Genomic DNA, 25,420 nt, shown 5'->3' on the forward strand with positions numbered 1-25,420 from the left:
TGCTTCCCATAATTCACATTTGCATTATCTGCACAATATGAAGTTAGATTTTTTATATCTAACTTGTGTGTATCAAGTGAAGACTTGATCAAATTATGGGTAGCATTAGCTGTTTCATCAGCTTGTTCAATGAAGTCCAGGAGCCTACTTTTAACACCACTAAGAGGGTCAAAATACCTCACAACCAGCGGGAATATCTTTCTGTTTTTGTGGTTGGAGGCATCAGTTGCAATAGAGAAAAAGTTGCTTGATTTTGCTGGATCCTTCAACACATCGATGAAGTCTTGCACACTTCTTGGCGCTAGCCATTTTTCACAATAGCCTCTGCTTTTGTTCGACCACAGGACATCTTCTTAGCCAAGATAGAGTCATGGAAAATATCCTTCAATAACTTATTTGCGCAATCCATATTTCTGTAGCCGATGTTGTGTTTTACAGTATGGAAAACCAATGCTAGCTCACCTGCAACGTTTTGGAAGTCTTTGCTGCTGTTCCCGAAAAAGAGGTGTAAATTTGAAGAGGTCTTCATGTTCCTTTCCTTTCGTTTATGCCCTTCTGTGCAAGAATGTTGTCTGCAGTCAGTATTACCCCCGTGAGCAATGCTGAACTCGCGTTTACAAAGTATACAATAAGCTCTGTAAACGTTGGAGGGCACGGACTTTAACCATAAATATTGTTCTTCCCATTTTCTCAAGTAAACACACAAGTATTTAGTTTTCTTCTTAGGTGGAGTTTTTGCATTGTTGCTTTCACTTTCACTGTCACTACTCATTATGAAAATGGATTCAATTTGATAATTATTTAAAAGCACGGGGATGAACACGGGAAGAAGCAAGAACAGAAAATGTTACAATCCGGAAACGGATATTCCGCTATCGATTAGTATTTGCTAAACTTTCTATCGATTATTATAGGTAATTTTTCGATATTTATCGATGAGTACCTCTAAGTCTAATCTGTCGATAATAATGACAGTTTATATCGGAATGTATTTGGCGGGAATAATATATAATTTAAATTTTGCGATCTTGATTGTTAATGAAATATACGGGAGAAATAGAAGGTCAATACGGGACCTGGGAGGATCCAAAAAAATTAGTGACAAATAATTTCACGCCATATTGAATATAGCGAATTTATTACACATTCGCTCTTACACTTATATAATTCACAATTACACGATTACTGCCCTCTGCAGTATCAAAAAATACTTCTCCTGCTCTCAGCCACTGCTAGACTTCAACTGTACTCGGCGACTTCATGATCCACACTGTGTCGCTTCTGATCGCACACACTGCTCACATACTGCTCAGCCGGCTCTTTATACCGTTCCCTGTTGCCTCGTGTTACCAGCGGTGTCCCCTTGTTACGTCACAGTGGGAAGTGCTGTTACATCATCACCGGGGAGGGGGACGGAGTGTTGACTGGCCTGTTACCGTAGCAGCAGCAGTTGCTCCAATGCTGTTATGTCACCGCTGGAGCGGGTTGTCCTGCATAGTGCAAATACCTCAGAATACTTTCTGATAGATTACAGCTTTACCTGTAAAGGATTCAATTTTGGTTTTGTTGTGGTTTCTTCTGTAACTTCTATTGGCAGTTTTACAATATTATCTTCTGTTGATATTTGCTGTTAAACTCCGTGGATTACTACCAGTAATTCTGTATGTTTATAACAGATTTAAGTGCCTCCCCACCTTTCACATGAGATTGGAAACGTTGAGTTTTTGAAACATATTTGTTCAGAGTGCTAGAAGATGGAAAGAATCCAGAAACTCAGCAATCCCAGGTGTAATGCACCATCAGCAGGACCGTTTAGAATGAAAATGAGTACTCTGCTTAGACATTTCTTCATTGTCCAGCGATTGAGTCTGACTCTTTCTAGCATATAATATCTAAAAGTTTTTTTTTCTTTCAGTAGACAAGACGATGGGTAATGTCCAAAAACATAGTACTTGTATCTTTCCAACAGGTTCGGCTGAGTAGGAATATTTCCTCCCAGGTGATGGAAACACTCAGCTTCCAGAAAATTTTGTTGGAAACAACTGTAGACAATGGGCAGTGTTCAGATTGATGGTCACCATTATTAGTGCTATCATGTTTGCTTTGACAGGGGAGACCAGGCTGCTTGTCAGGGCTGGTGTTTGTTGTGACAGGAGTGTTGGAGACAATTGATCGAGAAGAAACTAGTTCTCTCATAAAACAGTGTGGTGGTCGCGTGACTTCCAGTGTTAGTCGCAACACCAACTACCTTGTTGTGGGAGAAGAACCTGGTCCAGCAAAAATAGAGAAGGTATTTTATTTTACATGTCTTCATATGGTAGTCAACCCTGCAAGTGCCAGATGTAATTCTTAAAAAGCTGCCACATCGAAATTCAGGTTCAGCAAAAATGCAGACCATTGCTATAATTGTTAACTTGCATAGGCTTATCATGCATCCTTTAGAAGAGAATGTGTTGTATGTAAATTATCATGACTGAGAACCATTCAAGTGAACTAAATTATACACAGTACAAATTTTTTATATATATATTTTGGAGAACCTTGCTAAAAAGCTGTGTGTACAAAACATTGTTTACTAGATTAGTGCCTTCTAATCAAAATTTCATTACAGAATATTCATTAGTAGTGGTATTGCAGTCCACCATTTGTGTGATGTATCATGTTGGAATCATCATTCCTCATGTGGTCATTTTCAAACACTGAATCAGTATAGTCATGATCAAAAATAATGTAATTTTTGCTATCATCATTTAGAATGCCATCTTCTGGGATGTGGCACTATGTAGATCTTGTGTGAACCAAGGTTTGGAGGAATGAATCACTTCCATCTTCGGGGTAGAAAAATCCACAAGCAAGGAGCCAGCTTGAGCAGGTAGCTTCAGATTGAGTGACCAGTTGAAAAACACCCTGCCATATAAGAACAGGAAGGGAGGGCGAATGGGCTACATGGGAAATCAATAGAGAGGAGGGGGAAGGGTCTGTAGAGATGGGCCAGCAGGTAGCAGGCCATAGCTGGTATAGGATCATGTCTGGGGGAAAGGCAGGGTTACCAGGAGCCTCAGCCCTAAGCTGCCGATCATTCATCAACCTGTGTAGCTTTGTAGATCTGGCGTCATATTCTGGAGGTTTCTTGAGGGAGCAGCTGAGAGGCTTCTATGACTAGCTGAGACAGAAACTCACCTCTCTGTTCATATTGTTGGGATGGAGCTAGATCTCAATGGCCTCCCTAATGATGCAATCCATGTATTGGGTGTTGGTAGCGAGGCTGAAGGTATTGTGAAATTGAATGCAGTGCCCCAAGTCGGTACTAGGTACTTCCTTGGGAGGCAGGCCCACAGATTTGATATTGTGCCAGGACAGCACACTACTGATTTGGTTAAATATAGTCCCGACATAAGGCAGGACGGCGACTGAGTCAGGATTATCATCGGGCTGACTAATATTCAGATGACGGTTGAGGACTCAATGGATCTGCCTGTCATTGTATCCATTCTGCCTGAAAACTTCCCTCAAGAACACCAACTCTGCATGTAGGTTGTCTTGATTGCATAGAGCTGTAGACCTGTGCACCAATTTGGAAAGTACAGCTTGCTTGTTGGATGGATGGTGGTGGGACCCAGCATTATGGTAGAGATTGGTATGGGTAGGTTTACGGTAAACTCTGTGGCCCACAGAGCAGTTGGATCTCCTGTAAATATCTATGTCAAGGAAGGGGACTTGGCCCTCAGTTTTGGTCTCCATGGTGAACTGAATGCACTGGTGGATACAGTTTAGGTTGTTCAGGAAGCCCTTCAGCTTGTCAGGTCTGTGTGACCAGATGACGAAGGTGTCGTCCAGGAGCCACACCATAGCTCAAGCGGTTAGTCACTGGCTTCCCACCATGGTGGCCCAGGTTTGAGCCTGGGTCTGGTCAAGTGGGACTTATGGTGGACTAAGTGGCTCTGTGGTGGATTTTCTCCAAGCACTTCAGTTTCCCCTGCCAATCTTCATTCCACCAAATTCTCCATCATCATAATCACCCAGGGCAGGTACAGTAGGCCAGTTAGTGGCCGCCATGCTGAGCGGACCCAGGTGGACTCCACCCCCACTAAACAAATTAAAAAAAAAAAAGGTGTCATCCACATAGCAAAACCAGCAGAGGGGCTTGTGGGTGCCCAAGTCAGGCACCCACTCCTTGAAATCCTCCATATAGAAGTTGGCGATGACCAGAGACAGTGGTGAGCCCATGACCACACCATTAATTTGTTTGTAGAAGTGGCCATTGAAGGTGAAGTATGAGGTGGTCAGGACATGGTGGAAGAATCTCAAGATATCTTCTTCAAACTGTCCTAGCAGATCCATAGTATCCTTTATAGGCACCCTGGTGAAGAGCAACACCACATCGAAATTGGCCATTATATCATGAGGATCAACTTGGAGAGAACCCAAGGGGTGGACAAATTCCACTGAGTTTTTCATGTGGAGTTGAGTGGCCAATGTGGTTGCTAAGCAGGCCAGCTAAGTATTTGGCCAAGCAATAGGTAGGGGAGCCAATAATGCTCACAATGGATCTTAATGGAACATCAGGCCTGTGGATCTTCAGGAAATCGTAGAGTCTAGGTGGTCTGGAACATTATGGTCGTAGCTGTTGGCAAACCTCCACAGCAGTCGAGGACTTTTTCAGGAGAAGAACAGTCTTGCGCTCTATGGAATCAGTAGGGTCCTTCTTCAACTTCTTGTAGGCCTTGTCCTTCAGAAGAGCGGTGATCTTCTGGTTGTAGTCTGAAGTACCCAGTACAATGACCACATTACCCTCATCAGCCAGAAGGACAGTGAGAGCCTGATTGGTTTTTAAGGCCTGAAATTCTCCCCTCTTGGCACCAGTCAGGTTGTCCTTGGGTCTAGAGGAGCTTTTGAGGATCCTGACATTCTCCTGTCAGATCTCTGCAGTCTCTTTGGGCAAGGCCCCCTATTGCCTTCTTGACGCCGCACAGGATATCCTTGATGGGGACGAATGCCAGAGTTCAGGTTGTCAGGGGGTTGGGGTGGGTTCTGTACCTTATGTAAGTGTTGGAACTTCTGCAGTGCCTGGCTCTTATGTCATCAGTGATGCATAAAACCTGCTCAGCCATTGAGGACAAGTTCCATCTCAACAGTATGGACAGAGAGGTGGGTTTTTGTCTCAGGAAGTCATGGAAGCCTCTCATCTTCTCCCTCAAAAAACCTACAGAATATAATGCCAGATCTACAATGCTATGCACAGGTCAATGCACGCTCAACAGCTTAGCCACAAGGCTACTGGGTAAATGCTCTCCTGGTAGCCCTGCCCCCCTCCCCCCAACATGATCCTCTACTGGCTCTGGCCTGCTATATGCTGGCACATTTCCACAGGCCTTTCCCCTCTCATCTCTATTGATTTCCCATATAGCTCACTCTCCCTCTCTTTCTGTTCTTATATATCTGGGTGTTTTTCAAGTGGTCGCTCAAGTCTACAGTCACCTGCTCAAGCTGGTTCCTCGCTTGCGGATTTTTTACCCTGAAGATGAAGGTGATACGTTCCTCCAAAACATGATTGTACACAGGATCTACATGGCACTGCATCCCAGAAGACAGCATTCTTCATAGTCACCACCATGAAAACCTCAAATCTTACATTATTATTCACTTTCACCATATTCAGTAACACTAAGATCACATCCAACCATTCAGTTTTATCACTATCATTTGCTGTGCTGTCTTCCCAAGTTACCATTGTAGGACATTACTGCTCATCTTTCATGGGTAAATACCAGATATAAACACCTCTTAAGAACCTCAGGTATCTGAAGAAAATTCCCTTCAAATGTTCCTATGTATGCAAAACACTCAGTTAACTGGTACCCAAGCATCCAAAACTTTTATCCAACTGACAGTAATTTCAGAGAAATTTACCATGTATATAAACTTCTTCAGAAACAAGTTTGTGATGAGCATATACTGTATTTGTCCACCATTCAGTAGCTGATTCTGTGATCTCATCACTGTATTTATCTGAAATCTGTCACCCATTTTCCATTGTGTCACCTAAGATGACTCTTGCATAAATGTGTTGTTTTGACTTTGAATTGGTATCTAAAAATTTTTTTGTGTGCAGCCAACACATTCATGTACCTTGCTGACCACATCCCTCACATATGCCTGAAAACAGAGATTACTGTACAGATAAAATGCCAGCAGATGTTAAGGCTCTGACTGTATGTTTCTGTCCGTAAAGGTTGAAATATGCAACACTAGACACTTATAGGGTTAGTAATAATCAAATGGTAGTCATGACGCAGACGATATTAGATGTGACCACCAGTTATTTTCTTCATTAACCCTTTGTGGTCATAACATTATGAAAAAAAATCCGCAGCCAAGACGTCGTTGGNAACCATTTTGAACCCTGAGAGCCAATGGCAGAGCCAACAGTGGAAATACATGAATTTTCCCCAACCAAAGAAACCCAAAGCCGTACACACAAGTTCCGGTAAAGTGATCATGACGTTCTTCTTCAACTGCAACGGCCCTTTGCTTGTCAAATTTTTCGAGCATGGGGCCACAATCAGTGCACAGCGCTATGAAGACACTTCGCAGAACTGAGGCATGCCATAAAGTCAAAACGCCCTGGAATGTTGTCGAATGGCATTATCCTTCATGATAATGCATGCCCCCACACTGCCAACTCTGTGAGGAATCGCTCTAGAGATTTGGTTGCGAAGTGCTTGAACATCCCCCCTACAGCCCAGATCTCTCCCCTTGTGATTTTCACATTTTTGGAGACCTGAAAAGAGACATTCATGGACATCAATTTTGCATCGGACAAAAACGCATGTGGATGGGTAAAGATGTGGTTCTGTAGACAGCCCGCAAACTTTTTCAAGGATAGGATTGACCATCTTATCTCCCAGTGGGATAAATGTATTAACGGTTTTGGTGATTACTTTTAAAGTAAGAAATGTTGTTTAATATGTTTTGGCTTCTGACCCATTTTCATTTGACTGCCCCTCACAAAAAAAATTAAAGGTATCCCTGTAACAGGCCATGGAGGTCCATAGGCTTGTGAGATGTTGAGGTTCCCACATTTTCTTGACAGTCAGCTCATAGATAGCAGTAAGGTTGTCAGCCTTATGCACCAGCCGCCCTTTACCCCCAAGAACATTGTATTTACATACATTTAATAACATGTAAAATGTAAATTGTACATACGGACAACATACTTATTACTGTGGACTGAATTTGGCAAACAACAGACCCCATCCTCTTGTCAGTGAGAGAGTCCCACATCAAGAAACCTGCAACTGTCTGATGGAAATAAAGATTTGGTTTTAAGGCCCAGATGGGTGATTTATTCCAAGACAGACTGGCCAACTGACTGTTGGTCGTAAAATGACGTTGACAGGGGTTTTCCAGTGATTGAGGTTAGCTCTGTTTTTAGCGACCGAACTGAGTGTCTTCCCCCCAGCCGAGGATGGAAACAAATCCAGTACCCAAATGTCGTTTTTTCTGTTTTCTAGAATACCAGATGATGGAATAAGTCCAAAAACCCAGTAATTCTGAAACTCTGAGAGATTATCTGCCTCTTGATATGCTGCTTTCTGATGCATTATGTCCTGGTTGTTGTACTGCCGAGCTCAGAAATACTGAAGGGTCTTATGAATTGCCCTGTATATGATGGTCTGATACCCGTTTATTTCTTTGTGCCAGTTAGGACACTGGAACCAGAAGTGCACCTTACCTAATGCAAGTTTTATTAATATTTATTTTATTATTTTTAGGCAGCAAAATTAAACACACCACATCTAACCGAAGATGAACTCTTTGCTCTTATTCGAGCAAGGTCATGCTTACCAGACACAGAAAGGCTGTCAAAGGATTCAGAGGAAGTTATTAAAAAGGATGAGAAAATTAAACATAAGGATAACTTGAGCAGAAATGATATTACACATGGAACCAGAATAGAGACATCGAAAAGTATCAAGAAAAACATTAAGAAAGAAGAAACAGAAATGCCTGGTAATTATGCTGATGAACCATCATAATTGTATTTCTGGTAATTTTTATGGGTCTCATTCATATTTCTGTATTTTTTACTCCTGAAATGTGTCTCAGTAACCAACACCTTGCACATGCTAAACAAACAGTGTACAGTAAATGCAGGTCTAACACAAAATTTTGATTAAAAGGAAATTTGTCTTTATTGAGATATTTCCTTGCTCCCAAGAACACAGTGAAACCTAATGTATATCATCACTAGGAACTCAATTTTCTTACAATCAAATCATGACCTACAGTAAAGACGGAATACTGTGACTGTTGCTATGAAGTGGCACAGCAAAAATGCCTAAAACAATACAAGACAATAGAAGACAGTGCTTTCTGTGGGGTCTGTGCAGATTGGTTGTAAAGAAGAATTCAGTTGAGCAGCACAGAGAGAAGAGAGTAAGATAGTCAGTTATGAGTCAGTTGATGAGAAATGTACATTTGTGTAATCGTGTAACCATTAGAGAAAACATCATTATACTGTTGCATATGTTTGTATTCTGTTGCACTTATGGTGTTCATTGGAACTCTAGGATACAAAGTGCAAAGTGAGCATCATGTCAAAAATGGCAGATTACCCAGTGGTGGGTTATCAAAAATTCTGGACAGACAAAAGAACATCAGTAAAAGCTGATAACCAGTTTTTAGAAGCTAAACATTCTGATGCAGAAGTACAGCCAAAACAGCTGTTTAAAATCCTCTGACATTGAGGGCGTGACAGGTTACCCACCAGCTTCAGTGGGAGAAAGTGTTGAGTGGACATCAGTAGTCAGGACTGCAGAGGACAACAGAAGTAGGTACTTGAAAGCTCTCACTCTAAAGACCCTCTTTAGTGCCCTGTATAGCACATGCACTGTTACACTTAACAAGTCAAAGGCCATGCTCAAGGCAAGCACCCTGAAAGGCCAGACCAAATCATCAAACGTCATAGGTGAACAAATAACCCAGGACAGAGGATTCAGAGAAGTTCGTACGCACAAGCGGTGCAACAGTAAAGGGGGAACTCAAACTTCAAAGAAACCAGCAGTGCAAGCCAAAACGTCTGCCACTTTAAATATCCTGCCCCCAAGGAGGTTGTCACCTGAAATGTCTTCGCTCCCCCTTAGAACAACAGAATTGGACACTGATACCTCCGGTACCTAAGCCATGCCACATGAGGAGGCAGTTCCTGACAAAACAGGTAACATCCACAACTAACTAGATTCAGCTGCAAAAGCAACTAAAAGACAAGGCAACAGACAACTGTGAGTTCTGCAGCACCAAAAACAGAACCAGAATAATCACAAAAGCCATGGTGTACTTTTCAGCAGTCACATCCTACATGTGGGTCCCTGTCATCACAGCAGAAGTCAAGAGGCTACCATGTTGTCAAGTGTAGTTTGAGTGAAAAAAAAAAATCTGTTTTTCTTGCGTTGGTACCATAAGAAGCATTGCTTCTCTCCAGCAATGATTTCGCTTGAGATTCTTCTCTAGTGCAAGGCCTCATACATGTGGAGTTTCAATAATTTAATGTTTTCTTAGCTCTCACAGATGGTTTGTGCTGTGCTTGGCTTGTATACCCCATCTTGGTGCTGGCACAGGTGTCTGGAGATAGACTCTAACTCTATCAGTTGGGCTTAACTGAGTAGGTTTTACCTGAAGATGGAGAGAGAAGCCAGTCTCCAAAACGTTGTGTTTTGAAAAATAAACAAGACTGTTGTTTAGATAAAGACAAGATGATGGATAATGTCCAAAAACATAATATTTGTACTATTGTACCGTCGTCACAAACTTTTAGATCTTGCATATATTTAAGGTGTGTAATTTGGGCTCACTCTCTGTATAATACTGTTTCAAGAAGTACATAAGCCATTAAGCGTTGTCCCTGTGCTTAATTAATCATGGTACCATAAAGACTTTGGGACTAGAGGTATAGCTCCACTGTAGATGGAGGTTAGTCCTTTAACCCTACCCCAATCCTTTTATGCCCAACTTCATTCCTACCAGCTACAAATTAACCTGATTGAAGATCTTAAGTGAAGATCCTGTTAGTATAATACTCCAACCATATGTTGTTCCTGATAAAGAATAAAGATATAATAAAGAATAAAGATATAAGTTGGGTTTATTGTTAATAATGTGGATGTAAGGTGATAAAATTAATATCAGAAAGCTTCTAGATACGGACTTGTATGGGAAAGTTATGGTATTGAGCATGTAATAACCTGATTTTACTACCCTGACAATCTCAGGAGAAGAGTATAAATCAGGGGCTTCTTGGTTATGTAATTTCATCCATTGTATATTTAATCTTTTATCTATGTATTTTTTCACTTTTTTTTTAACAAATGCAGTTTTCTGTTGTTGGTAAGAGACCATAACACACAAGTGTGTCATGGAAGTGCTGTGTAGAAAACTGACTGTAGATATCCATAAGGTACATATGTTAATATCTGTGTCTTATGTAGCATTTACATAACGCTCGTTGATATTGAGACAGTCATTACCATCATTGTACCTATAAAGTGTGTACCATTATAAATATTACCCATCTTCCTGCAGTCACCTTGATATGTTGCTTGTGTTTGCTCCCTGTACAATTCTTTGTACGTGCTGCTATCAAACAGTTCCCGAAATTTGAATTTTGTGCACGAATGGATATGAGTACATCGAAATACTGCTAGGTGTCTCCTTGCACACCCTTCTTGAATCAGTGTGGCAAGCAGCGTCGAGTTGAGTGGTTGGGTTTATTGTTGGTGAACGTATTTCCGTTGTTGTATTTGCGTGAGTTTGCGGTTTTGCAATGGCTGACCTGAGAGAGCAGCGTGTCAGTATAAAGTTTTGTTTTAAACTTGGGAAAACCGTTGCAGAAACGCAAGATGAAAATAAAGTTGAAGGGGTGAAGATTTGATACAGGAAATTCAAGCGGAAACTCAGACGGTACTAAACACCCTAACAAAGAAAGACTTCCAGGATGCATTTCAAAAGTGGCAGAAACGCTAGGATCGGTGTATGCGCTCCCAAGGGGACTACTTTGAAGGTGATGGTGCAGAATAAGATCCAGGTAAAACGTAATATGAGTAGTTTTTATTAATATATTTCGGGAACTTTTGGATAGCACCATGTATGTATCTGGAAAGAAAATGGTCACCATACATAAATGATACATGTTTTGATGGCCACCCACAGGTAAATGAGTTTGATTGTACATAATAATATAACTCAGAAAGAAAAATGGATATTTGCCTCAACACCAGAGATTTAATTACAACGTGATATTAATTTCTTAAGATCAATGGTGTGCGGTACTATTTTTGGCAAGGGAAGCAGTGGTATCTAATAAACGAACTGATAGCAATCAACTCACCAAAATTTACATCACTTATTGAGTCAATAAGGTCGTTTTGTATTCTGTTCAATAAACATGTAAATACTGTACTGTTCTCAAGGTGAACATTGAGTTTATGATCATATTTCCTCAACAAGTGAACTAATTCCACATAATTACCTTGGTCGATAGAATCCACTCTTTTATCATGACCATGGAGGGGAAGTTGCCACTTTCCTAAATTGCAGATGATATCAATCAAGCATTCATTATTTCTCTATTTTTTATTTATTTATTTATTTTTTTTTTTCATTCTGCTGTAGTGTCTTCAGGCGCTTTTGATTGTGAGGTTGACAGTCAGTTCGAGATTTCCCAAACATAACGAGTTGCATTGTTGAAATAATGTGAGTCTGAGAGTTCTCATGTCATTTCAGTGCTTTATGAAGGTTGTTGATATCACCAAACCCAGTCTTGTTCCATACATTTTTTTCATTGAGAAACAGTAGGCATGGCCAACAAAACAGTTTTCCTATATTACGGCAACCGGATAGCCACTCTGTTCTAGAATACTGTTCCAAATTAAATTTCCTCACACATAATTTGGTTTGTAATTAAGTTCCGGCAACTTTCATGTCGGTTGTCCTCTTTCTATAATTATTTTCTTTTCAGAAAAGTCCTGCTATTGAACCCCCGTTTTAAAAGGCTTTCAATTGTGCAGTTGTGTTGCCTGCCAGCATTCATTTTAGCTGTTCCCTGTGCAGGTAGTCTAATCACTTCCCTGCAACTTGTACCACAGTATCACACTTGCTTCCCTTAAACGCGGATGGCTTCTTTCTGATGCATGAAAATATGATCACAAATACAATCTTACACCATATAAATATGCACTTACAATATTTTAATAAAACTTAATGTTACCTATAACACCCAATAAGACTGAAATCACACATACACAGTTAATTTTCACATAACCATTGAAAGAACAGATTTCTTCGCTGGTCTTACCAGCAAACCGAAATTTGCTTCTGTTGGCCACTTTGGATGGGATGAATTCGTACGCGGATTAACAAAAGGAAACTTGGTCCTTCCCACCAAGCAGGGTAAGGGAGGTGGAGGAGGCGGCATGTGGCCTTGAGCAAGAACACGCGCTAAATGACTATATTCACATTCTTATTATTCAAATTGAATTATTTATATATGACATCTTTTCTTTTTGTTTCTTAACTATGGAAGCATTGCTTCTCTTGCGTCCATGCATGGCCCGCCACTTCTTAAGATGTTTAGGTGTACATGTTCTCTCTGCATTTGACATTAATTTCTTCACTGACTTTTAAAATAATTTTGAAGCTTTGCCAGTGTTATGTGCATGTAAATAATAATTAGTTGCTCTCACACACAGAGAAACTCCAGAGCCCTGTTATGTAATCAGGTGAAGGTGACTGACGTTTTTCTTCTGTAATTTGGTTCCTAAGTCTGAGTTTGTTTTGTATTAGTTCTAGAAAAGCAAGATATTTCACTATCACCTCCAAGTGCAAGGAACACCACTTTCCAACGTCATTCACTGTGGGCTGACAAATATAAGCCTGTATCTACAAAACACATCATAGGGCAACAAGGTGATCGCAGCAATGTGAAGAAGTTAATCAAGTGGCTGCAAAGTTGGCACTCTAATCACTCAGGAAAGAAGAAGCTTGTAAGGCCAAGTGAGTACTCAGCAACTTTTTCATCTTGAATTATTTCATATGTCTTTGTCTTAGTAGTTTCTAATGGTTCAGTCTGAGTTATTATGACATCTGTTTGATTTCATTGTCACAGAAAGATGTTAATATTGTAACATCAGGAACTGGAGCAGTTATTATCCCACTTATTATTATTGAGGTGGTCAGTCTGTTCACCAAGTTGCTGGTGGAGGATAAGACATCATAGAATTATTGGACATTTGTTTAAGAACACCATACTTCTGTTTGATGATAAATTCTAACAGCGAAATGAGGGAATGGGAAGCTCTCTATCACCAGTGGTCATTAGTATATTTATGGAACACCTTGAAGAAATAGCACTGGATACGTCAGACCACATACTCACTAAATGGTTCAGATGGATCGACTGTAATTTTGTGTTTCCAAAGTGTGGACCAGTAAGATTAGAAGAATTTCTTTACCACCTCAGCAGCCTCAGACCTACCATAAAATTCACAACAGGAGTGGAAGTTAACAATTCTGTTCCTGTTCCTTTCTTGGACATAATGATCATGAAGAGTGGTGCTAATGTAACCATAAAAATGTACAGGAAACCTACCCATGCAGGAAGTTATTTACATTCAAACCTGATCAGCCCCATCAAATGAAAAGAGGAGTTATACATAGCTTGGTCACTGGAACAAGGTCATATCATGGAGTCCATTATGAAGCCAGGGAGAATCATCCATCCTGCAGAGAGAACATTTCATAGCATGGTCACTAAACCATACATTACAGATATTTCTGAAAAAAATCTGATGCATTGAGATCACTTCAGTTTTAGGACCATTTTCAGAACTAAACATAAGTCTGTGGGACATTGATGGAAACTGGACCTGTTACAGGTGCCCAGCATGTGAAGCAATGTGTGTACAGTATTCCATGTTGATTGTGGTAGATGTTACACGGGCAAAACAGGCAGACCTTTAGAAGACTGCATGAATGCAATGTATTCAAGGTCTGCTCAAAAAATCAAAAACAGCCCAACATGCTTATGAAAGACATGGTAATATTTTGGAAATAAGCAAAAGTTTTGCAGATTGAATCAAACACCACCTACATGAAACAGAATCAGCCCACATCTCTCATAGCTCGTCCAATTAGTCACTCCAGCCTGGCTATATCTCCTGTCTGGACTCCAGTCAGGAAGTTACAGCTCCATCAGATTTAGATTATATAGGAATGCCCTGCTTTTGTATTAGTACAACACAGGTGCCCCATGTATGTAATGGTTTATTTGCTAGGTCCTCATTGGTATTTAGGAAAGTTTATCTGCTCCAATTTTAATCCTCTGTATTTATATCTATCTTTGTCTTATCTGTGATTTTACAGGTCGATAGACTATGTCCTGTCTTTAAGAACAATAGACCACTGTAGGTCGCAGTACAAGGGCTGAGAAGGCCTACCCCTCATACATTAATGTCCTGTCTTTTATTTTATAGTATTGTCATGTGATAAGAGTGAGTATAGACAGGTTTTGGATTAATAACTTGATTTATTGGACACTTTCACAGCTTGTGACTACACTTACAGATCAGTATCACATAGATTTAGTGTTTTCAGTAATGTTGCTTGCTAACGTCTTCCAACAACAGACGTTCCTCTGCTTCTGGGCTCACGTTCTCCCAGGGTGGTGACCATCTCATGCCAACATTATGTCTGCTGTCTGCAGTTGGTGCGCTTCGTTCATCAACTAGCGCCTGGGCTGGACTGACTTCCACCTGCCAACCTCCAACTTCATCTGTCAATTCTGGACTCTTCTGAGCCCAACAATGCGTGCAAAATTGACACCTTGTGTGGCCTCAGCATGGACTGCATCCACTTCCAACAGTTTGTCCATTGTTGCTTGCATACATTCCTTAGCGATGGCTGTTTCTCTGGTTTCCTTATTCTAACTGTGAGGCCTTATGTCACAGTACCTGTAGCTGTCTTTTTTAGAACTTGACTCTGTGGTTTCAGTTTCTGTTTTCGTTGGACTCTGGCCATTGCATTATGTGTGGCCACAGGTGATAGGTCTGATGCATGTAGAACTTAAAATTTTTGTCTCAACTCTCACAGCTGGTTAATGTATTTGGTTTATATATCCAGCATTGTGTTGAGCCCAATGTCTGGAGATAGGGACCAGCTTTATCAGTTGTGCCCAGCTTGCACTTTCTGCTTGGCAGGGGCAGTCCACCCTCTGAAACATTGTTTTAATAAAAATAGAACTATGGATAATGCTCAGATAGTCATTTTACTATCCCATCATCTATAACCACTTATGCCCATGAGGTCAGTTCTTTCATCCACTCTTTATTTCACTGAAACACACTCCTCACTCATAGACACTCACCTCTTTTGCATCTTCTGTCTTGTCACTGAACTTAACCAAATTGAACTGCAATCTGAGATACTACTCTACCTTGCTCAGTCACTAATGTACTGCACTGACTCACAGCGTGCTCTGCTTTAATTGCTTGTGCAGCGCACTGCACTGAACTGAAGTAACTGATGAATGATGTCAGCTTGTGCAAGAATTTTACAGTTTCATAGGTGTGGCATCGTCAGGGAAATTTCTCTTGCCTGCTCAAGTGACCACACCCTTCGGCACAAGCTGAGTGATCACTGGAACAATCTAGGGGGGGGGGATCTCGATTTTTAAGTCAAACAAGAGTTGTGTGCAGGTCAGGCGATGTGACCCCTTGCCAGGATGGTTGCAATTTAGGTGGCTCCCCTCTGCTCTAGATAGGTTGATGCAACCAGATGTGTTCTCCTTCCTGGAATCCCACAGAGTTGACTAGGTAGGCATAGTGGGCCATCATTGCTTAACTGGCCACCTTCCATTGTTGACGGGATAATGACAGTTATTATACAGTTGTTCCACCAGGTCCATCTCATAGTCATTTATGGTCTCCTGCTTGTCAATGGAGCAAACAGAAGATTGCAGGCCAGACATAGCTCTCTTCCAGACCCTAGTCTGGTGGCCATTGTGCCTTGGTCCTGTGGATTGAGGCTCTGTAGGCAGGAGGGAGTGTGAGGCACCAGTTCACAAAAAACCCTTATTGTGTTAACTGATTCGTGAATCATGAGGTTAAGGAAGCATTAGTATAGGCCATCAATTGGCCCATTGACAGAACATAAAAGCAGATACATTTGTTGGAGCTAACCGTTCCATTTTATGCATGTAGGTTCAGTTTTTCCCAAACTTCATTTTATGATGCTGTCCTTTTATGAAGTGTTTTATTTTTGACAGGTCCATGGGCCAAAGATGAAACTGGATCCTACTTCAAAGCTGCATTGTTATCAGGTCCACCAGGTGTTGGTAAGTACGGATTTGGTGTCATGGTTTGTGGAATGTGGAAGAGGGTCCTGTAATTTCTTGAAAATAATATGATACCCACTTTCCTCCAAATGATTCAGCCTGTACGGTGAGGCTAACAGTACTGTAACTGATAAGTCTACAAATTAGTAATCCACATCTTTGTTGTTCTATATTTATTTATTACAGGATTGATGATTCAGATGAAATAAGGTTGTTGGGTGGGTGTAGGCTACTAGTGGGGTCTATTTAGCTGAGGATCTCAGGGGTGTGGAATCACCACAAATCTCACTGAATGATAATGCACTTCTATGATTATCCGAAGAAAGTGGTCACTGATTTATTGCACATACTGATATACACTATCTTTGGATGGTAACAAACACACTGTGATTTTGTTGTTCTTGTTTATGCTGGTAAACTTTGTTAATGAATAATAAATGATGCAGTTTAAAATGGTAAAACTGTTAACAGGGAAAACAACAACTGCACATCTTGTTTGTGAAGAACTTGGATTTGATGTTGTGGAATTTAATGCATCGGATACAAGATCAAAGAAGTTGCTACATGAAGAAGTGTCTGAGTTGCTGAACAACAAGTCACTGTCTGGATATTTTCAGGGTGAGTAATCCTGCAGGAGTAATGAGTGTCAAGCAGTTTGCTTACTGTTATGTGTGTGCAGTATTTTGTAGATGTGAACATAGGTTGCCTCATATATTTTGACAGCAGTTCTAGTGGTAAATTGCTGCATCTCTTTGCCAGTATTCTGTGGTTCTAGACCATCCAGACTCAGCTTGCTTTCCTTTCTGTCACTTGGGACAAGGGTTGGACTCTGTAAGTTGATCTATCTAGAGTTCATGGTTTATGCTGACTGTCTTACAGTGTATACACTTTTTCACCTTATTCTTCACTTCCACACTACATGTTTCAGCACTAATGTGCCATCTTCAGGTGTCTTTATGCACGTTAAACTATTGTACTGCATGCCATAATGTCTTCATTCTAAAATGACTAGAATCTGTATTTGTCATATAGGACGATGAATTCTAAATAATAAAACTTCAGGATTCTTCCTGCGTCCCACCCAAACACGCGAATTACGCCAATCCTCTTTTATGTGAGCATTCTTCCTACATATATTTGTGTATCGTGTTCTGTGTTGTGTTTTGCTCCTGTTACTGCATGCGTTGTACTGCTGGATATAGCAGCAGAACGTGCATAAAGACATCTGAAGATGGCACATTAGTGCTGAAACATGTAGTGTGGAAGTGAAGAATAAGGTGAAAAAGTGTATACACTGTAAGACGGTCAGCATAAACCATGGACATGAATCAGTGTAACAGGATGCTAAAATATAACACTGTGTAGAGTTATAGAGCAGATATATATTTGTAAATAGAATCAACATGAATGAATGCCATAGATCAGTTTTTAATCATTTCCATCTTTTGCACCTTTTGATTCTAAAATCCAAATGACCACTTCTGTGCCAGATATATTTCCATGTTTTTTTAATGATTTTGTAAAAAAAATCAAATTGTTAATTCTGAACTCTGTGTACATGCGCAGGTGTGTGTGCGCGCTTGCGTGCATGCATGCGTCACCTCCTGTCACTTCATTTCTCTTCAGTCAAAATATTCTCCTCAACACTGTTCTGAAACACCCTCAGTCTATGTTCCTCCCTTAATGTCAGAGACCAAGTTTCACACCCATACAGAACCACAGGCAAAATTATAGTTTTGTATATTCTAATTTTTATGTTTTTAGACAGCAGACGAAAAGACAAAAAGTTCCGGACTGAATGGTAGCAAGCATTACCCAAGTTCAATCTCTTCTTAATTTCCTCCTGAATCAGGTTTCGATTTGTTATCGTTCCCAAATATCTGAATTGTGCCACATTTTCAAAAATCTGTTCCCTATCTTTATATCATGATTTTGCCCTGCATTTTGCTTATGAGACAGCAATATACGAGTACGATGGGGTACCCAAAAGAAACCGAACTAATTTTTTTGTGGGCAGAGCTTTTGTAGTACCACGTTTTGCCGCTATGAGCGCATAGAGCTAACATTCCTGAGTCGATAAGCCGACTACCGTTGCTTCAGAAGGTAAGGACTAGTTTCGGCAGAGTTTATAGTGACAACTGTTTTGTGTGATCGTCGTTTTTGCAATGGCTGATTTTCATGAACAGCGTGCGGCGGTGAAATTCTGCTTTTTGCTCGGGAAAAGTGGAACAGAAACTCTTGAAATGTTAAAAACGGNATGACAATTCTTGACCAAAAATGGTATGACCCCTGTTCCTCACCCTCCATACTCACCCGACCTTGCCCCGTGCGACTTTTTTTTTGTTTCCTCGAATGAAAAGAGACATGAAAGGAAAAAACAACGGAGGTGCTGTCAGGCATCTCAAAAGATGAATTGAGACAATGTTTTGAAAAATGGAATAAAAGACTAGACAAGTGTATTAGTGTAAGTGGAGAGTACTTTGAAGGGGATTGAAGGTTTGTGCTTAAAATCTGAATAAATAAGTTTAAAAAAAATAAGTTCGGTTTCTTTTGGGTACCCCCTCGTATACTTAGTTTTCTCAGTGTTTACTTCTAGACAAACCTCTTTACTTGTGTCAATTAAAGTTTGTGTGTTTTTCTTTATGGTATCTATATTATCACCCAGTAGATTCACATCATCAGTATAAGCCAACACCTGATGTGTCCCGTTTAATTTCAGTCCCGCCTGGTTTCCCTGGACCTTCCTAATGGCATATTCTAAAGCAAAGTTGAAAAGGAGTGGCGCTAAAGAATCTCCTTGTTTTAAACCATTCTGGATAAGAAATTTATCAGCAAATGTTTACCTACACAGACTTTACTGTACATTTCATTTAAACACATTTTATTCAACCTAACTAGTTTCATGGGTATCCAAAACTCTATCAGAATATTGTACAATACTTCCCTCCTGACTGAATCATAGGCTTTTTTGACATCTATGAATAGCTGATGTACTGTCTCATCATACTCTCATTTTTTCTCCAATAGCTGATGAATGCAAAAGATCTGATCTGTAGTTGATCTGTTACGTCAAAACCCACACTGATGATCCCCAATAGTTTCGTCTATATATGGACTTAACCTTGATAGAAGAATACGAGTATTGGATACAATTTTGTATGAAGTTGAAAGCAGTGATATCCCTTGATAATTACTACAGTCAGTATTATATTTAAGGATCCTGTTGCACTCCGTACGATATATGACATAAACACCGTCCCAAGTACAACAATCTATTGTAGTTCTTTTGTCTTGCCCTCTTAAATTTTAAACTAGATGCAGTGTAACAGCTACATAAGTGCATACACCTGATGATGGCCGTTTGTGGCCGAAACATGTAGTGTAGAAGAGGGCAAGACAAAAGAACTACAACAGATTGTTGCAGTTGGGACGGTGTTTATGTCATAATTACTACAGTCAGTTTTATCACCCTTCTTGTGAACTAGTACAATAATAGACTCCTTCCAATGATCAGCAATTTTTCCTTATGCCAAATAGAAGTAATTAGATTGTGAATCTTAGAATGTAATATTTCACCTCCTGCTTGAATAAGTTCTGCCGGAATTTGATCACTACCTGTACTAACAGCTCACCTGTATAAATTTCTGTCTTCCTAACATCACTGACCCTATGTACATTCAATAACTGAGAGAAGTAGTTCCTCCACCTATTCAAAATGTTGTGGGAATCTGCAGGCAGATCACCATTCTCATCCTTCGCTAAGTTACTGCTAGGCTGGTATCCCCTCTTAAAAGTCATTTATTTCTCTGTACAGGTTGCTAATGTTCTTGATCCTACTGTTCATTGCAAGCTCATCAATTTTGTCTTTCAGATATTCCTCCTCTAGTATATATGAAGATACATGGAGTCCTCAGGGATGAATTCTGCATTTATATTATGTGTCTGGCTACTTGTGCTGTGAACTTAAATATTGAATTTAATTTCTTTTAAGTACATGATTGAAAAGTTAACAAACCTTGGGCACTCTGTAGTGTAGTTGAGACACTATACTATAAGCTGGAAGGTTGCGGGTTTAATTCCCGATGTCATTAGATTTTTCAGATGCACTTTGGCCCTGGAGTCAACTCAGCCTCTGACAGAAATGAGTACCAGGAATCTTCCTGGGGTAAGGGGTGTCCGGCACATATGTCTGACAACCTCACCACCATCTTTGAGCCAATTGTCTAGAAAATGTGGGAGCCTCAACATAGCACAACCCTGTGGGCTTCCATGGACTGTTACAAGGATAGCTTTACCGTGACCTTAATAAGTGGATCTTAGTGTATTAGAAAAGATCAGCTGTGATATATACAAACAGATGTGTCCATTCAAGTATGAGAATGCTTTAGTGAGTAAGGGATGATATGTCATGTAAAGGGGATCAGTGGCCAAGACTAAAATAAGATTATAGAATGGTATGATAGATGGCATGTGTAAGTGATAGAAGGTAACAGTGAAGGAAAAGAAAACTTGAAATCTCTCCCATCCCCCCAGCAAGATGTGGACTGATCTTCAGTGGGAAGAACACAAATTATAGGTTTTTGAAATAAAGTTCTGAGAAAATATTCAGACCTTAGAAAGGTAAAGTGAACAATTTAGGATACTTCGTAATGAAGAATAGTGTCTTCTTGTGTCAGTGAGGCTTGATGCACTGAACATGGTGGGAAAACAAGGACATACAGAATTCTGATGGGGAAGAATCATACACAGTAACCACTTTGAAGATCAATTAGATAGGTGGAAAAAATGTAAGATGAATGTTTTGGAAATGGGTTGCAAGTAAAGGATTATGTTCAGTGACATGCTTTGGATTTAGCAGTGTTAAATTTGTGGTATATGCTAGGTACTGCATATGTGAGGCTTATTCATATAAATGTGACCACTTTATTGACTGAGAAATATGAGTAACATTTGCATTTTGATATCCAAGGTGCTGCAGGAAGAAAGCCAACAGAAAATCATGTTCTGATAATGGATGAAGTTGATGGCATGGCAGGCAATGAGGATCGAGGTGGCATGCAAGAACTTATACAGTTGATTAAGAGTTCTCGAGTACCAGTGATCTGTATGTGCAATGATCGTCATCATCCAAAAATCAGAAGCCTCACAAATTATTGCTTTGATCTCCAGTTCAGTAGACCCAGTGTCAAACAAATAGGGGTAAGTTGCAGCTTTCCAGCAGGAGCAGATCCATTAACCTTTAACAGCCCAATGTTATATATATGACGCAAGCAGCACCCCGAGTTGGCCGAATGTTTTATATATATATATGACACAGGACACGTGCACTCTTTGGAAGTGCTGACAGTTTGACCTTGGGTTTGAATCCAAAACAGACCTACGTAAGGTCATGTCAGTGGTTCATTCCTTAGCTCTGAACAATGAAATCGTTTATCACAGTACTGGTTTCGATACTGTTTATTATCTTTATACGTAGGCGAGTCAAATAAAAACCTTAAATATTTTTTCATTATTATTTATTGTGCACAAGTAGTACAAAGCTGTATCACTTTTCAACATAAGCTCCCCCAAGCTCAATGCAAGTCCTTCAGCGCTTACAAAGTGCATGAATTCGTTTAGAAAAAAATTCTTTTGGTAGTCCACTCATGCACCACGTGGCATACCTCTTCATCAGAACGCAACGTCTTTCCTCCCATTGCTTCTTTGAGTGGTCCAAACATACGGAAATCACTTGGGGCAAGGTCTGGTGAGTATGCCAGATGAGGAAGACACTCAAAATGCAGGTCATTGATTGTCGCAACTGTTGTATGGGCAGTATGGGGCCCTGCATTGTCATGTTGCAAAAGGATACCTGTGGACAACAATCCACGTCGCTTTGATTTGATTTTAGGCTGAAGATGATTTTTTAGGAGATCTGAGTATGATGCACTGGTGACAGTGGTCCCTCTAGGCATGTAGTGCTCCAAGATGACGCCTTTTTCGTCCCAAAAGAGGGCATAACCTTCCCTGCTGATGGTTGTGTTCGAAACTTCTTCAGTTTTGGAGATGAGGAATGGCGCCAATCCTTGCTTGCTCTCTTCGTTTCCGGTTGGTGGAAGTGAACCCAGCTTTCGTCCCCAGTAATGATTCTTGCAAGGAAGTCATCACCTTCTCGTTCAAAGCGCCGCAGAAGTTCTTCACAAGCATCAATACATTGTTCTTTCAATTCAGGAGTCAGCTGTCATGGCACCCATCTTGCAGACACTTTGTGAAATTGGAGCGCATCGTGCGCAATGTGGTGTGCTGAACCATGACTAATGTTTAAACTTGCTGCAATTTCATTCAGTGTCACTCAGCGGTTTTCCCTCAGTATGGCTTCAACTGCTGCAGTGTTCTTTGGAGTCACAACTCGATGTGCCTGACCTGGACGAGGAGCATCTTCCACTGAAGTCACACCATTTTCAAACTTCCTACTACTCCATTCGTACACTTGCTGCTGTGACAAACATGCATCACCATACTGAAACTTCATTCTTCGATAAATTTCAGTAGGTTTCACACCTTCACTACACAAAAACCGAATAACAGAATGCTGTTCTTCCCTGATGCAAGTCTCAAGTGGGGCAGCCATCTTATACCGGTGTTGTCACGGTGTTCGTGCATCTGCACTATGCTCCAACCTACAGGCCATTCTGCACGCTGTTTGTAGCACGCTTACCAACTTACAGGATAATAGCACGAAATTTCGATTTTTTATTACAGATTTAAGGTTTTCATTTGACTCACCCTCGTATATGACTGTTTATGACCTGGTCAGCCAAATATAGCCCAGCTTTGTTTTGAGAACTGATAAGGAAATATTCATCGGTGCTTGCAAATGAGTGCTTCCAGAGCCTTCAAGGAAGTGTGACGCATTCAAGGATTGGTTTTCAGTGACGAATTATCAGTTAGGAAGTCAGTGTTGGATTGTCTAATATTTCTTTATCAGTTAAAAAGTCAGTGTCAGACTCATATATTTCTTTGTATATCATTTTTATTTTGTGTCTTGGAAGAGGTATAAACCCATTGAGCCAGTATTACTTTGTGAGTAAAAGACATCTTCAACACTGCGACTTTCAGTATCAGTATCAGTGTCGGACTGGCACTCTTTTCGACTAGTTTTATAATTACTTTGCATCACTATTTTGCAAGTATTACTAACAGGTGAGAATGACGCTTTGTCAATCAACATAATTTATTCAATTTTGCTAGAAACCCACCTCCCCCAAGATGATTCTTGAATCGCACAAAGCGAATATCACGGTCAGTGGCGTTTCTCGAGTTTAGGCCAAGGTTATCTGGGGCCCAACTGAGTCAACTGGAGGTCAAACATTCACAACACTGACCACCCAAAGGGTAACAGAGACATTATGTGTTTCGCTAAATAAGAAAAGCAGGAGTACACTCTTATATTGTAAAAAGGGTGCTGTCACTCTGTGTGAGGTGGACTGCTGCGAGAAGTGCCACGCACGTCAGAGTGCATCGTAAACTGTGAAGTGACGCAGTTCAAACTTGTGTACAGTCTGAACAAGATATTATTGTATATAGTGTGATTATATTTACAATATCACCATGATTCAATGATTCAAGGTTGAAGAAAAAACAATGGGTAAGTCCTTTAAAATTTAAAAAAAATATGTAATAAAGATTATATTTTGCATTTCATGACAAAATAATCACAGTTAATTTTTTTTGTAAAAATTGCTCTTTTGTGTATATGTAGAAAATTGTATTGTCTTTCAGGTTGTTTTTAGTTCATACTTCTATGTTGCATAGAACGGAAAATATGTATTTTTTCTGAAAGTTTGCAATGTTGATTAATTAGGGTGATTTAAATACCAGCCACAGAGGGCTCCCGGCAGTTTAAAAGTCCGTCCGTTAAAGGTTAAAAAGCATTAGAAATTCTGTTCTGTAATTATTATAGTCCGTTGACATTTCCACAGTGTTAAATCCAACACTTAATTGTGTGTTCTTATGTTTTCTTTTTCAGGGTGCTATGATGTCCATTTGTTTTAAGGAGGGAATAAAAATGTCCCCTGAGACTTTGAATGATATAATCACTGGTACAAATCATGATGTTCGCCAAGTCCTGCACCACCTTTCAGTGTGGTCTGTGAAAGATAAACAGCTTTCTTTTGAAAATATCAAAGAAGAATCTTTGAAAGCCAAGAAGGATGTTAAGCTGGTTAGTTTGTTCTGAAGTTTGTAGTTAACAAAGCATAATAGACTGTATACCTCGAACAAGATTACCCTCTTGCAACTGTTACATAATTTTCCCTTTTTATTTTCTTCTCCCTTCCTTTCCACAAGTTAGTTCAAGTGGTTTCCCCCTGGCCCTGTACGCCCCTCATTAACCAACCTGGCCGCCTGAGGCTCCCCCAAGGCGCCCATATTGATGCTGAGCTTAGTGCGGACACCCAGTCACCGTGAGTCACTGAGCACCAGAACTCCCAACCTCAAATCGGCCTCCGTAGTCTAGAGGTAACGTTCCGACCTCATGACTCAAGGTATGCGGGTTCAAACCCGGCGGAGGTCATTTAATTTTTAAGGGCAGAAAAATTCAGGGAATAAGTCATCCGGGAGGGACTTTAAGCCGTGGGTCCCGTGACGTAGCTTTACAGCACGTAAAAGAACCTCATGTCCCAAGGGGACCACTGAGCCAAATTCAGGACATTTCCCGCCCAACGGTAGTCTGTAACGCCTCTGGTAGATGGGGGAAGCATCAAGAGATACCGCTGAGCCAGTAGAGGCCGAACTCGCTGGCTGAGTCGGGACTGATGGCATGCACCAGTATCGGTAGGGTATAGAGACTGGTAGAATATCACGGGGACGTACAGTAGACCACTGGTCGCGGTGCATGGGGAAACCCACCCCCTCCAATAATAATAGAAATAAAATAGTTCAAGTGGTAATGCTTCTGTTCTGCATTTGGAAAGTGTTCAGTTCTAGTGTCAGCCAGACATTGCCTATCCTGACTGAGTTTCTCTTCATTTTTCTCAGTCCCCCCCCCCCCGG

At 40.5% G+C, this 25,420-nt stretch overlaps 1 protein-coding gene across 1 annotated transcript in view; it reads left to right on the forward strand.

Annotated features, from left to right (window-relative positions):
* LOC111866068 (replication factor C subunit 1) overlaps positions 1–25,420 on the forward strand; it is an 80,702-nt gene that overhangs the window by 23,631 nt on the left and 31,651 nt on the right. Inside the window, exons 5-11 of the mRNA XM_023854613.2 lie at positions 2,111–2,290; positions 7,776–8,013; positions 12,841–13,050; positions 16,319–16,387; positions 16,859–17,005; positions 21,357–21,586; positions 24,396–24,590. Coding sequence (XP_023710381.1) covers positions 2,111–2,290; positions 7,776–8,013; positions 12,841–13,050; positions 16,319–16,387; positions 16,859–17,005; positions 21,357–21,586; positions 24,396–24,590 — 1,269 coding nt within the window. The remainder of the gene's footprint in view (positions 1–2,110; positions 2,291–7,775; positions 8,014–12,840; positions 13,051–16,318; positions 16,388–16,858; positions 17,006–21,356; positions 21,587–24,395; positions 24,591–25,420) is intronic.

This window comes from Cryptotermes secundus, unplaced genomic scaffold (assembly GCF_002891405.2).
Source record: "Cryptotermes secundus unplaced genomic scaffold, Csec_1.0 scaffold318, whole genome shotgun sequence".
Classification (NCBI taxonomy): domain Eukaryota; kingdom Metazoa; phylum Arthropoda; class Insecta; order Blattodea; family Kalotermitidae; genus Cryptotermes; species Cryptotermes secundus.